Source organism: Leishmania panamensis (genome assembly GCF_000755165.1).
Source record: "Leishmania panamensis strain MHOM/PA/94/PSC-1 chromosome 35 sequence".
NCBI classification, from domain to species: Eukaryota; Euglenozoa; class Kinetoplastea; order Trypanosomatida; family Trypanosomatidae; genus Leishmania; species Leishmania panamensis.
In genome coordinates this window covers 2,490,525-2,503,200 of record NC_025882.1, presented here as the reverse complement: position 1 = coordinate 2,503,200, position 12,676 = coordinate 2,490,525, and the positions used below count along the sequence as shown (strand labels likewise).

The window sequence follows — 12,676 nt, the reverse complement described above, 5'->3', positions numbered from 1 at the left end:
CCCCGGTCCCGACGATACTCTCGTCTACTCCTCGTCGTCGTTACTTCGTTCATACGTACTACTACTCGTACGTACACTATGTAGTAGACACCCCCTCCCCTCCCCCCCCCCCACCCCCCACCACACCCACACACACACACACTCAGGTGCAGTGGCTCTTCACCCTACAAAAGCTGTCGCTCGCGCTCCTCGCTCGCAGACGCCTTCGTTGTCACATCATCATGTCGAAGCTTTGTCTGACGCCTCACGCGGAACTCCCTCGCCGCAAGCTGCTGATTGTGGTGATGGATGGCGTCGGTATGGGCCCGGAAGATGAGTACGATGCGGTCCACATGGCCGAGACCCCGTTCATGGACGCTCAGCGCAAGAACCCCCGCTGCTTTCGCACCATCCGCGCGCACGGTACTGCCGTGGGCCTGCCTACAGATGCCGATATGGGCAACAGCGAGGTCGGCCACAACGCTCTCGGCGCTGGACGCGTGGCCCTCCAGGGTGCTTCCCTGGTCGACGACGCACTCAAGAGCGGCGACATCTACACCAGCGAGGGGTATCGCTACCTCCACGGCAGCTTCTGCAAGGAAGGTAGCACGCTGCACTTGATTGGTTTGCTAAGCGACGGTGGTGTACACTCGCGTGACAACCAGCTTTACCCCATCATCGAGCACGCCGTCAAGGATGGCGCTAAGAAGATTCGTGTGCACGTGCTCTACGATGGCCGAGACGTGCCCGATGGCTCCTCCTTCCGCTTCACAGAGGAGCTGGAGACGGTGCTGGCGAAGGTGCGTCAGAGCGGCTGCGATGCGCAGATAGCTAGCGGTGGTGGCCGCATGTTCGTGACGATGGACCGCTACGACGCCGACTGGAGAATCGTGGAGCGCGGCTGGAGGGCGCAGGTCCTCGGTGACGCTCGCCACTTCCACAGCGCCAAGGAGGCCATCACGACGTTCCGCGAGGAGGACGCCAAGGTGACGGACCAGTACTACCCGCCCTTCGTCGTGGTTGACAACCACGACAAGCCGCTCGGCACTATCGAGGACGGCGACGCTGTATTGTGCTTTAACTTTCGTGGCGATCGCGTGATTGAGATGTCGCGCGCTTTTGAGGATGATGACTTCAACAAGTTTGACCGCGTGCGCGTGCCGAAGGTCCGCTACGCTGGTATGATGCGCTACGACGGAGACCTCGGCATCCCGAACAACTTTCTCGTACCGCCGCCGAAGCTGGCCTGTGTGAGCGAGGAGTACTTGTGCGGCACCGGGCTCAACATTTTCGCCTGCTCCGAGACGCAGAAGTTCGGCCACGTGACTTACTTCTGGAACGGCAACCGCAGCGGCAAGGTGGACGAGGTGCACGAGACCTTCAAAGAGGTGCCGAGCGACCGCATCCAGTTCAACGAGAAGCCGAAGATGAAGTCGGCAGAAATCACTGAAATGGCCATCGAGGCCTTGAAGAGCGGAAAGTATGATGTGGTGCGCATCAACTTCCCCAACGGCGACATGGTGGGCCACACGGGCGACCTCAAGGCCACCATTGTCAGCGTCGAGACGGTTGATGCGTCGTTGGCGAAGCTCAAGGAGGCGGTGGACAGTGTAAATGGCGTCTTCATCGTGACGGCTGACCACGGCAACTCCGACGACATGGCGCAGCGCGACAAGAAAGGGAAGCCGATGAAGGATGAGAAGGGAAACGTACTCCCTCTCACGTCTCACACCCTTGCCCCGGTTCCGGTGTTCATCGGTGGTGCGGGCCTCGATCCTCGCGTGGCGATGCGCACGGACCTGCCTAAGGCGGGTCTCGCGAATGTCACAGCCACCTTCATTAACCTGCTTGGCTTCGAGGCGCCGGAGGGCTACGAGCCCAGCTTGATCCACGTTGAACACTGAGACCGAAACTGCGGAGGGCGGGGAGACAACAGCTTATACTCATGCACGTTTCACTTCACCCGCCTCCCCTTTTCCCCCCGCCTCGGTGTACGGGTGTCGAATACTATACGGCACCGTGAGGTGGAACCGAGAAAATGGACTTGTTGCTTTTCATTTTTTTTTCCCCTTTTGGCAGGGGGCTTGACCGAATCCCGCACCATGGAAGAAAAGCCGTGCTGGATTCGGTTCCCTCCCCTGTTATAGGAGCGCAAAAGTGTGGAAGCAGTGCTGGGTCTATTCTCGCTCAGCTTGTGTTCCTGTCGAGAGTGCAGACCTCCTTCTCCCCCGGCGTGGCTCTCTCTCCTCTCCTTTTGAGCCCTCTCTTGCAGCTGACGGCGATGCAATGCGAGGAGTCGAGGATTGAATACAGGAAGAGAAGGGGATGTTCCGGGAGCTTGTGTTGTACAGGACTGTACGTTTTTTTTTTCTGCCCTTGAGTACCTACGCACGCAGAGACGGGCATACCCCGATATGAGCCTGTCGTGTGTTGCCGTGGAATCCCCCCCTCCAGTGCTTAGCAGTGTATTCTGTGTCTTTCATGAGGAAAAAAAACGCCTTGAACGGACAGCAGCACATGACAGACGTGCACGCCGCGTCCTGATGTGAGGAGAGTCGCTCAGTTGGCGAGCGGCGACAGCCATTTGCTTTTTTTTTTTGCTTGATGGCGTACTGTCTTTATCCTCCATTCTGGATGACGTGTGCGTCGCGTGGTGTTGCGTGTCGACGTGGGTCGCACTCTGACGATCTCAACGACGCCGCAGCGTGGAAATGTTGTTTTGCTGCTGCTTTGCGCTCGCGGAGGTTTGCCTTTACTGTAGGTATCCCTCCTCCCTCCTCGCTTCTCTCTACTCTCCATTTTCCGCCACGCTTTGTTTGCTCGCTCCTCTCGTTGTCCTTTACCCTCCTCTTTGTCTGGCTTGATGAGTCACTCGCCTCAGCTCATCAGTTGTCACAAAGCGGGTCATATCGGTGCGTCTTTGTGTGTGTGTGTGTGTGCACCTCATCCGCTATATCTCTGCACGTGAATATTGAAGCACATTTCTGAGTAGCGCCTTCCGTACCCCGGACGCAACCTCGACGTAGCTTGGGTGCGGCCCCCCTTACAGGTGGTCACACACGCAAGTACACAGTCAGTGAGGCTCATTGTTGTGGTGATGGTCTCTATTTTTCTTGCTCCTTTCTTTTCCTCTCTTTAGCGAGTCACTGTAGCACTGAGTCGCACAGAGCAATGAAACTGCCTGGCATCAACAAAGGGCCGAATGTAGCGGCGGCCTCGCCTCGCCTGGCCGCCATGGATTCTCGTAGGCACATACTGCCGAAGAAGTTGAATTTTTTCCTCCCCATCGCGCTTCTCTTTGCTGCCAGCGGTATTGCCTACACGTTCAGGTGGAACTCTAATCGGCAGAAGGACGGCGGCGGTGTCTGCGTGGACTGCGCGCGCCAGCGTGAGATAGTAGAGGAAGTTTACTTCAACAAGAGGCCTTCTATGCAGAGAGGCTACCGCTTGTGACGGCCAAATCCAAATAACCAGGCATGCCTCATGCCCAGTTCCGCTCTTCAATCAACTATCTGTGGTACCGTCTGCCCGAGCGAAGATACTTCGTTGCTTAACGGAGATTTCGGGGGTTTTCTTGGGCTCGTGTGCGGTCTCTTTCAGTCCGCGCTCTGCATCGCGATGGCTTGTACACCTGTTTGCCTGATGCACCGAACGAAGTTGCCAATGCGCGCAGTATTTCACACACGTAAGCGCCAATTCAAGAGCCTTTGAAGTGGCAAAAAAAAAAACTGCCGGCATTGAGACCTGCAGAGCTGCTTTGTTTATCGACGACCGACTCCACTGTGTGTGTGTGGGGGAGGGGGGGGGCGGTGTTGGACGCCAGAGACAGCCGTAAGCACACACACACCAATGAAAAAGGGACCCGACGTACTACGCTGCAAGACAAAGCTGAGGTGCAATTTTGAAGGCCGGTCTCCCTTGTTCCTTGTCATCACCTTCGCTGCCAACACGTACGATCCGCTTCTTCTGACGCTGCCTCGGTCCTCGTTGTAACACGCGCAGAGGGTTCGAGGACTACCACCTTTACCACTATTCTCATTCTCCCTACTGCAGCCCCTCACTTTCCCCACATCGCCACCACGCACGCTACACAGTGTCTCAGGTTGTTACTTCGTAAAGTTGCCTCTTGCCACTTGGAACTCCACCCCCTCACCTTGCCACCGACGATTGTTCTTCATACACAACTACACCTAGACAGTGAGCAGCTCCGACTCCCCACGACACCTAGGAAGTGCTCGTAAGCGACTTACATGGGCACACACGCGCTTTCTCAAGTTCTCTCGCCATCCACATTATACCTGCCGTTTTGTGGGTTTCTTTTTTTCGTTTGGCGCGCTGCTTGCGTTGCGTCCCTTCACGTTTTTTTCCATAGATGACGTTGTGAGAGATTCCAGCTCTCACTCTCTCTCGCTTGCCATCCCCGTTCCTGTTGACGGCGCTTGCCCCCTTCTAGGTGTGGTCCCGTCCCTGCTAGCCTAGTTGAGCACCCACAACCACGCGACTGCGTTTCCTGTCTCACTCATGGCGGACCTTCTATCCCAGCTGGAGCAGGACTTCATAGCGATACAGCAGGCGGACCCATCACTTGCGGATGGCTCGCGTCTTGTTTACGATCGTGAGGTGCCATTCGAATTGCGCGCCATGCGAGACGGCCAGTCCTCTGCTGGCTCTCTGGAGCCGATGAAGGTCAAGGTGCTCACCACTGGTGAAGAGCGCAACCTGGCTAGTCTTCGTGTAGAGGTGGCCACCGAGTCGGACATCTTCTTCCACTACACATGCATCATCAACGACCAGGGATTTCTGCGACTGCGCGAGGATCAGAACCTCGTTTGTGAGTTCTCCGAGTTCCTGATGACGCTGTTGAAGATGTTCAACCGATGCATCCGCGAGCCGGGTCGTTTCATCGCGGCACTCCTCCTCGGAGACGATGGCACCGCCAATTTGGAGTTTGTGGAAAACTTAGAGTACAAACTAGTCAGCGTTCTGGTGCTGCCGTTCCGCGCCTCCCCACCTGAGGTGGTTCGTGAGCAGGCACAGTACCGCTACAGCGCCGTCCGTGCACGACTCGATTTGGTCACGGAGCAGATCAAGCATGCGAGCCCTGCTCGCCGCTGAAGAAGAACTCCGAAAACGCACAGCGAGGAGCTAGGGGCAGGGACTTCGACCCGAGTCTCCCTCGACTCGTATTTCTATCTCCTATCTTTCAACTACTCTATTTCCCTTTCATGTGCGCTGATGCAGGCAAGCCGTGGGTCTTCTGCTGTATCGATTGCCCCCTGGATGTCGACGTTTTGTTCTTGTTGTTCTCTCTCTCTCTGTGTGGCGCGTTTTCATATACCTCTAGATTAAGTCTCTCGCTGCTTTGCTTACGTGTCTTTGTTTGTCTGTGGATGTCTTGTGTGGCGTTTTGATGGTAGGATGAACGACAGTTGATCTACTCGCACCCCCACGTGTCGCCTTGATGCGTCTTTGTTGTGGCGTGTCTCAGCCGTATCTCATTGAGCGTGAATGTCTGTGCATGTGGGTGTGTTGGAGTCGGTAGGGTGCAAGTGGGTAGTTGATAAACTGTTTTTTTTTCTTTCCTCTTGATGTTCTCTATGTGGTGGTGTCTTCTCCACCTCTCTCTCTCTCTCTCTTGCGCTGTTCATCATTTCTCTGTAGACTTTACGCGTCGCTCCCACTATGCCCACACCAACTTTTCCCCCTTTCGACACCCCTCACCCACACACACCCACACACACACATACACACACAGGCACTGGAAGACGCATGTTACCGTCAATATACGCGGGCTACGCCGTCGGCGTGCGACTGTGGCCGCTCCTTCGCTGTTCCGTTCCTTATTGGGTTTTCTCTTTGTGGCAACGATGGACAGTGCAGCCAATCAGTGCCTGTTGCCTCGTAATCGCCCCCCTTCTCTTCCTCTCTCAGCGCGCCGTCTTTTCTGAAGACATGTACTCTCTACTACTGGCTTCTCGTTGCGTGGTTGTTTGTTCCCCGGGTCGTCGCATTGGTATGCAGAGTCGCAGGAGGGGGGTGATACGCCCCTCGTGTGCGTCGAGAGGGTTCGGGGTGTGTTGCAGTGTGTACGGGGAGTGCAGGTGCGGTGTTTCAGCTCTTCTCACAGGAGCCACACACATGCCCTTCACAGATACGCACACAAGCCGATACACCCCCCTGTGCATTCCAAGCGAACGAGAAGGAAATCTGCGAAAATGTATGCCGTATTCTTTACTTTGCTTCGGGCTCCTGAGGTATGGAGTTGTCTCCTGCTGCGATCCGTTGACACCCTTCAAGGTTAGCCAGACGCCATAGATAGCGCTGCGCGCGGATCGTCGATTTCAGGCTACCAAGCAGCCGAACCCATGTTGCGGTGGTGCCGTCTCCTCTGCTGCGGGTATTGAGTTACTCGCAGGAGAGCTGTCTTGTGAGCCATGGATCTAAACCTTCGGACGTGTGCCCACACTGGAGAGAGAACAACTGCACACGCCTTTCATGGAGCAAGTGTCTTACGATCACCACACAATGTCTCTCTCTGTCCGACCTCGTGTTTCTCACCACACTTCACTTGAGAGCACAACGGCCTCCGTGTCGTGTGTGTGTGTGTGTGTGTGTGGAGGGTTTTGTTTGTCTAGGCTGGACAACCCGTGTCTCCTTGTAGAATAAGCTTCACAGCACCTTTCTGCTGCGTTGCCCCTTCTACGCTTGGGAGAGGGGTACACATTTGCAGCTATTTTTCCCTCTTCCCCTCTCTTGTCAGTTGTGCGTACGTTCCCTTCAGCATGAGGCGAGGCGTCGTGCTGCTTCTAGGGGCGGAGCGTCCACTGACCCCTAGCAGTCTGTTGCAGACCATCCGCAGCGATCCGGGGATGACAAGCACCTACTATGCCAATCGCTACTTCGGCGAAAACAATGTGATGCACCTGAACCACCTTCTCTGGGGTGTGCTGAAGCGCAATGGCAAGGTAGACATTGACCGCAGCGACGGCAAGGATGCTGCACCGCGCTGGTACCCGCTATTTTCGAACCCGAAGCGGCACCAGGTGCGACTCCACGACGCAGATGAGGAGGACCTGTCGTTTCTCCAGAACGCCCCATCGACGGCCCCAACGGGGCCCGAAAGGCCAGACCACCGTTTAGCGTCTGTTTCCCGCGCGGATTCCTGTGAGCTGGAGAGCACCATCATCGGTCTTGTGCAGACAGTCCCAGGTAAGGACATTCACTACTACATCATGGAGTTGCCTGTGAAGTACCAGCGCAGCGCCCCGACGGCGTTCAAGCGGCTGCGTGAGGCGGGGCTTCTGATGCGGGAGTTCACCCCCCTAGGCACCTATGTCTGGCGATAAGAAAAAGGAGGGCACAACAGGGCAGAAAATGGGAGAACAGGAGTGGCGAAGGGAACGGCAGCGAGTCGCTTGTCTGGTGGCTCCTCACACTGCTCAGTCCACCCGCCCCCTCCGTTAGTTTCCCTCCCTCCAACGGCGACCTTTCCGCTCGCCTCGTCTGTCTTCCTGTGATGGCACGTCATCCATACCACTACCATTGCGCTACGCCAAAGCTGATAGGCCCGGATTTCTGGAAGCGCTTTGTGTGTGCACATTTTTTGTGGTGGTGCTGCGTGTGTGTCACTCTGGTAACGACTGAACTACGGGAGCAACTCAAGCGACTCCGCGCCTGGTGGAGGAGCGCCTTTTTGCGTGGCCACTGCCGCGAATGACGTCTTTGGCGTGAACGATGGAGGCGGAAGAAAGTGATTTGTTGTGTCTCGGAAGGCCTCCATCACCTTTCGGCGCTGCCGCACCACTTTCTGTTGCTCCTTCTTTTTCCTTTCTGCCAACCTGCGCGATATGTTTGTCGATAGTTAAAGGGGTTAGCGTGATGCTACCTCATCCCTCTGTCTTTTCTTTTTCGGGAGTCAATCTCACTGGTGCTCATCCCTCCTAGGCAGCTACGGCACGATTTGTCGGCGTATCTTTCGTGCCTTCTTTTTGTTCTCCTCTCCGTTCTGTGCCTCGAACTCGACTGTTTGGCTGAGTCTGAACTGCGAAAGCGGTCTCGTCTTGCCATTGCGGCTTGATGTACATCGAACACCCGTCCTCGCACAGCCACCCTCACGCGTACATCCATACACACACACGCACACACACACACACACAGAAAGAAGTGTTCAGGACGCTACAGTCTCTTTTTTTCCTTCGCGTGTACTCCAGCGCCTTTCTCTGTCTCTCGTTCTCAGAGAAGCACGCCTCGACCCTTCGCCCCTGTGTGGGATCTCCGTGCGTGCGCTACCTTCGTACGTAGACACACGTTAGCCATGGTGACGTTCGACAGTGTGCCTCCTGACACCCCGGTGATCGCCGCAGTACCGGCGCTGGTCTTTCGCAATGTGCAAACTGTGGTGCCATTCGCGCTGCAAATCTTCGCACTTGTCGTGTACGTAATTATTATGGTCAGTGCCAGCCATGTCCACCCGCGCGGTGTTAACGCCATGCTCATGATCGTGGTGTTGTGCATGCTGATAGCCAGTCTGCTGAGGCGCATCGCGCCCTATATGTTTATCGAAGTCGGTCATCATCGCTACGAGCGTGTCTCGTCGACCGTTACGCGGCTGCTCCCCAACACGGGCGGGTCGTGGGTTGTGATGCAGACGCTGGCGGTTGTCGCAGTGGGGCACCCGTTGTATCTCCATCTCTTTACACACTACTCCGAAAAGGGAGACCTCTACGCCCTCGCAATGTTCGGCCTGCCCGGTACATTGGGTGGGCTCGTCTTCGCCCTCTGTCTCGGCATTTTGATTTACGTGGGGCTGTTGGCAGTCGTCTTTGGAGTTCTCCTCCTGCCCGCTATGGGCTACAACCCTTTTCACGTACGCGAGCCAGAGGACCGTATGCGGGCATGGATTCAACTCAGCTCCTGGTTTCCTCTAGCACTACTGCTGCTGATACTCTTCTGCGCCGGCCGTCTCTTGCCATGCGATGGAACGCATGCGAACTACACTGCAACCTCTCCTCCGTATACCTGCGGCAGCGGTGCCCACTGGTTTGCTGGCGTCTTTGCTTGGCTCTTGATCGCCGTGTCTTTTGTAGGCTTCGACGTCGGCATCGGCTTCCTTCGGATGCTGGGTGGGAATAACGTGCTATACTACGCCCTGGAGCCTCGTCTTGACGGCCTCTTCTGCGAGTTGTTGGCGTGGGCGCTGAAGGTGACGGCGGTGGCAACGGGGTTTCTGACCTCGCTGGCCTCCTACGTCATTACTGCGGTGACGTTCCTTGGTCTCTTTGCCTTTGCGCTGCGGTGTCACACCGCCACGGCGGAGTCATTGGAAGCGATTCTCCGATGGACCATGGCGGTGGTGGTGGTGACGTGCGTGATGTCGTGCTTTATGTCCATCGGCTTCATTCCAGCAATGATGCAGGGGCTTCTTATCTTGCTAGTCTGGCTGCTCTCCGTAGGATGTGTCGTCGTGCTCTACCACCGCCGGTTTGGCTGGAGGCTCTTCGGCAGCGGCGACGGTGTCACTGCAGACATTATCATTTTGTAGCCACATCACTGTTACTTTTGTTTCCTTTGTGTGCCCACGCCGCCGAGGTGGAAGAAGCCAATCCCCACTCTGGAATGTGTGCTGGCAACCCTGTCAGCGCATCCGCACTCAACGCCACTGGCGTGAAAAGGAAAAACAAAGCGATGCGAGTGAGACGAAGCTGCACAGATGCGCAAACTTACATCTTCTTACCAGGAACGGAGAGAAGAGGAAAAACAGACCTCACCGTTGTTCTCCGTGACCAGCGCCGGCGTGTGGTGCACAGGTCGATCGTGAAGTGAGTTCTCCCTCTTCCCTTCCTATAGGTGTCACCCCTACCGTATTGCGTGGCTGTGTCCCCGCTCTGGTGGTGCGCCTCTACGCAGTCCTGCTCCTGCCTCTCGGCTCTATTGGTTTATCCATCTGCGTCGCCCATGCCCTCCTTGTGCCTCTGCTTTCATTAATTTTTTTTTTTTTAGCGTGAATCTCACTACCGTCAATTACCATCCTGCCCATCCACGACTGACCTTGTCCTCAGTAAATTAGCCGGCGAGTGTGCGCGCCCACTCGAGTGTCTACGACGTCAGCACTATGGTTTTTCGCTTCTTTGTTCTCCGTTTAAGTTCCTCAAAGCGCACGTTTCATCTTCTTACCTTCTTACCGTCTTACCACTCAGCATCAAAACATCCTTTGCGTCTCCACAGTCTGTCGCTGCTCTACTCGTCACACCCCTAAGCTTCCTTTCAACTTGACCCAGATAGAGGTACACATTTTTTGTTGTGTGGTGCTATCGTTTGGAGGAAACGGAACGGAATAAGGGAGGGTGAATGACGCAACAGGCAATCGCTCCTCCATTTCTCCTCCTTTACTCCTCTACCGCACCCCAGGAGGCTTTCTGGCAGCGGTTGCACCGCATTTCAGCGGCTCACCCGCTCCTCTGCTGCTGCACCACTCACCATCACGCGTCGTTCATGTAATGTTCGAAGCAAGCTGACCCTACTCGTCACCATCCCCTCCTTTTCTCCCCTCCTCCATTCCGCCGCTCGACCTTGCGCGAGGGCAACGAGTCGACGGAGTTTGCAACTGAGAAGCCGGGAGCGGTGGTATTTCGGAAGGGCGCTTCATACGGAACAAAGCGGAGCGAAGGGAAGGTGACGCGTGCGCACGTGGAATTCCACGCCAGGAGAGGGCGCGAGAGAGAAAGAGAGAGACCCCTCTCTCCCACGTTTCCTCACTACCACCGCAGTTAATCGTTGAGCGGCGGAGAAAAAAAGAACGTTAGAAGGTGCAGACGTTGGAATCTACGTTGTCCCCCCTAACACTGTACGTTTGTTGACTCTGCTCGCCTCGTTCTCTCCCTCTGCTGCCCGACCCCTTTGTGTTGTTCGACCACACCTCGCGCCAACTTCGCATCTGTACGTCTTGTAGTGCTGCACCCCTTCAATAAAGCTGACGCGGTGCTTTTCTCGCAGCTTATCTCGCTCTCCCTGTGGGACTCAACTCCAGCAACGCCGAAACACGCGCCGGCGCAGGCTTCTTTTGCTCTACCTCTGTGAGAACAGGAAGAGGCTTCGACATTGCGTCAACTGGTGCGCGCTCTCTTCTTCAGCGGGCCTTTTGTGGTGTTGTGGCGCCTCTGTTTCGCCGCATGCTTTGGTTAGAAGGATTTACTTCCCGCCTTTCATTACGTGTCTTGGTTGTCTCGCTCCGTGAGTTGACGCATCGTTACCTGGGTGTGTGCGGAGAGGGTGGCCCATCGGTGCAGCAGCCTCTTGTCTTTGTTTCCTTCTCCTTTTTTTGTTGTTGTTGCCCAGGCTGTGCCTTGCCGCTGTCGTGACTGTCGAAGTCGCCGCGCTTTTACTAACGTGTGTACGTCAACTTCTCCCCCTAATTGGCTTTTTTGGCCTTTATCCACCCACCCCCGTCACTCACTCGCCGTTTACCCTCGATGCGCTCTTCAAATGAGAATGTATCAGGTACCACCCCGCAACCCTCGCCGAGGGATATCCTGCTGGAGATGAGCACAGTACCGCGCCTATACATGACGCTTGAGCTGCCTCCGCCACCCATCACCTCTGCGGTGACGCGTTCCTGGTCGGATGTGGACCCGCTGAAGCTAATGATGACTTTCGGCGCCACCTCCTTCACCTACAGCCTCCTCGGGCAACCGATCTTTCTTGTTATTGCGCGGCAACAGTGCTGTACGACTCGTGTATCGGCGACCAGGGTGCTGCAGGAAGTTCGGCAGTCTCATGGCATCCGTGGCCTTTACCGCGGTGCAGGAGCGGCCATTTCGGGCACTGTGCTAAGTGAGCTTGTGTACTACTTCCTTGTCGAGTACTGGAAGGAAAAGCTACCGTTGCAGGAGCGAGAGTGGCGCAGTTTCGGCGCAGGCCTTCTAGCCGATCTGGGATCAACTCCTGTCTTCAACCCCTTTGCAGTAGTCTCGCAGGTGCAGATGGTGGCTGGCAGCTCCTACTCTAGCGAGCATAACTACATGTCCGCCGCGCGCACCACCGTAACACTGGTGCGCGAGCAAGGGGTGAGCTGCCTGTTTCGGGGGACGCTCCTGACGTTGGTCGTGGCCCCCCTCACCGGGGCGTGGTGGTTTGTGTACGAGTCCTTTAAGGGCCTCGTCTACGGCGCAGCCCCGGCGATAGGCGCACGGCTTTCTGTCCTGGTGCCGCAGTCTATCCAGCGGTGGCTGCCGCTCTGCTGTACCTCTGCGACTGATAACGTGCTCGTGAACGCAGGGGTTGGCGCCGCAGCAAGTACGGTGATTGGTGTTGTTATGAACCCTTTCTACGTGTTGCGGCTGCGCTTGCAGGTCGGTAAGCGTATCGAGGGGGTGCGCTTCCCGCTGCTGCACATCGTAAATGATGTGCTCAAGAACGAGGGTGTACGTGCACTGTGGAAGGGGCTGGGCGGAAATCTTCTGGTCGGCGTCGTCGGCGGTTGCTTTTTTGGCTTTACCTACGAAGGCGCAAAGCAGTTCTCCGACATTACCCAGGGAGGTTAGGAGTGAGGCTGCCACCGCTGCTGTTGGCCAGAAGCAACACACGCAAGACGCAGATACCCTGGTGCCCACCCACATGGCTGTGTGCTTTCAACGACTTGCGAGCATTAGCCCCCCCCCCCCCCCACACACACACACTACAACGACACGCCTACGACAAA

General features: G+C 56.2%; 5 protein-coding genes across 5 annotated transcripts; all 5 read left to right on the top strand.

Moving 5' to 3' along the window:
* Positions 1-221: 221 nt before the first annotated feature.
* On the top strand, positions 222-1,883 carry PGAM (2,3-bisphosphoglycerate-independent phosphoglycerate mutase; the record flags this gene model as incomplete). The annotated part of the gene is made up of 1 exon (XM_010705310.1): positions 222-1,883. One exon carries the CDS (start codon positions 222-224, stop codon positions 1,881-1,883), a length of 1,662 nt encoding a protein of 553 aa, XP_010703612.1.
* A 2,617-nt stretch (positions 1,884-4,500) lies between these two features.
* On the top strand, positions 4,501-5,094 carry LPMP_356830 (hypothetical protein; the record flags this gene model as incomplete). Its single annotated transcript, XM_010705309.1, has 1 exon — positions 4,501-5,094. The coding sequence occupies one exon, from the start codon at positions 4,501-4,503 to the stop codon at positions 5,092-5,094; it is 594 nt and encodes a 197-aa protein (XP_010703611.1).
* A 1,667-nt stretch (positions 5,095-6,761) lies between these two features.
* LPMP_356820 (hypothetical protein) lies at positions 6,762-7,325 on the top strand (the record flags this gene model as incomplete). The annotated part of the gene is made up of 1 exon (XM_010705308.1): positions 6,762-7,325. One exon carries the CDS (start codon positions 6,762-6,764, stop codon positions 7,323-7,325), a length of 564 nt encoding a protein of 187 aa, XP_010703610.1.
* A 968-nt stretch (positions 7,326-8,293) lies between these two features.
* On the top strand, positions 8,294-9,520 carry LPMP_356810 (hypothetical protein; the record flags this gene model as incomplete). The annotated part of the gene is made up of 1 exon (XM_010705307.1): positions 8,294-9,520. One exon carries the CDS (start codon positions 8,294-8,296, stop codon positions 9,518-9,520), a length of 1,227 nt encoding a protein of 408 aa, XP_010703609.1.
* Positions 9,521-11,447: 1,927 nt separating this feature from the next.
* LPMP_356800 (mitochondrial substrate/solute carrier, putative) lies at positions 11,448-12,518 on the top strand (the record flags this gene model as incomplete). Its single annotated transcript, XM_010705306.1, has 1 exon — positions 11,448-12,518. The coding sequence occupies one exon, from the start codon at positions 11,448-11,450 to the stop codon at positions 12,516-12,518; it is 1,071 nt and encodes a 356-aa protein (XP_010703608.1).
* Positions 12,519-12,676: the final 158 nt, after the last annotated feature.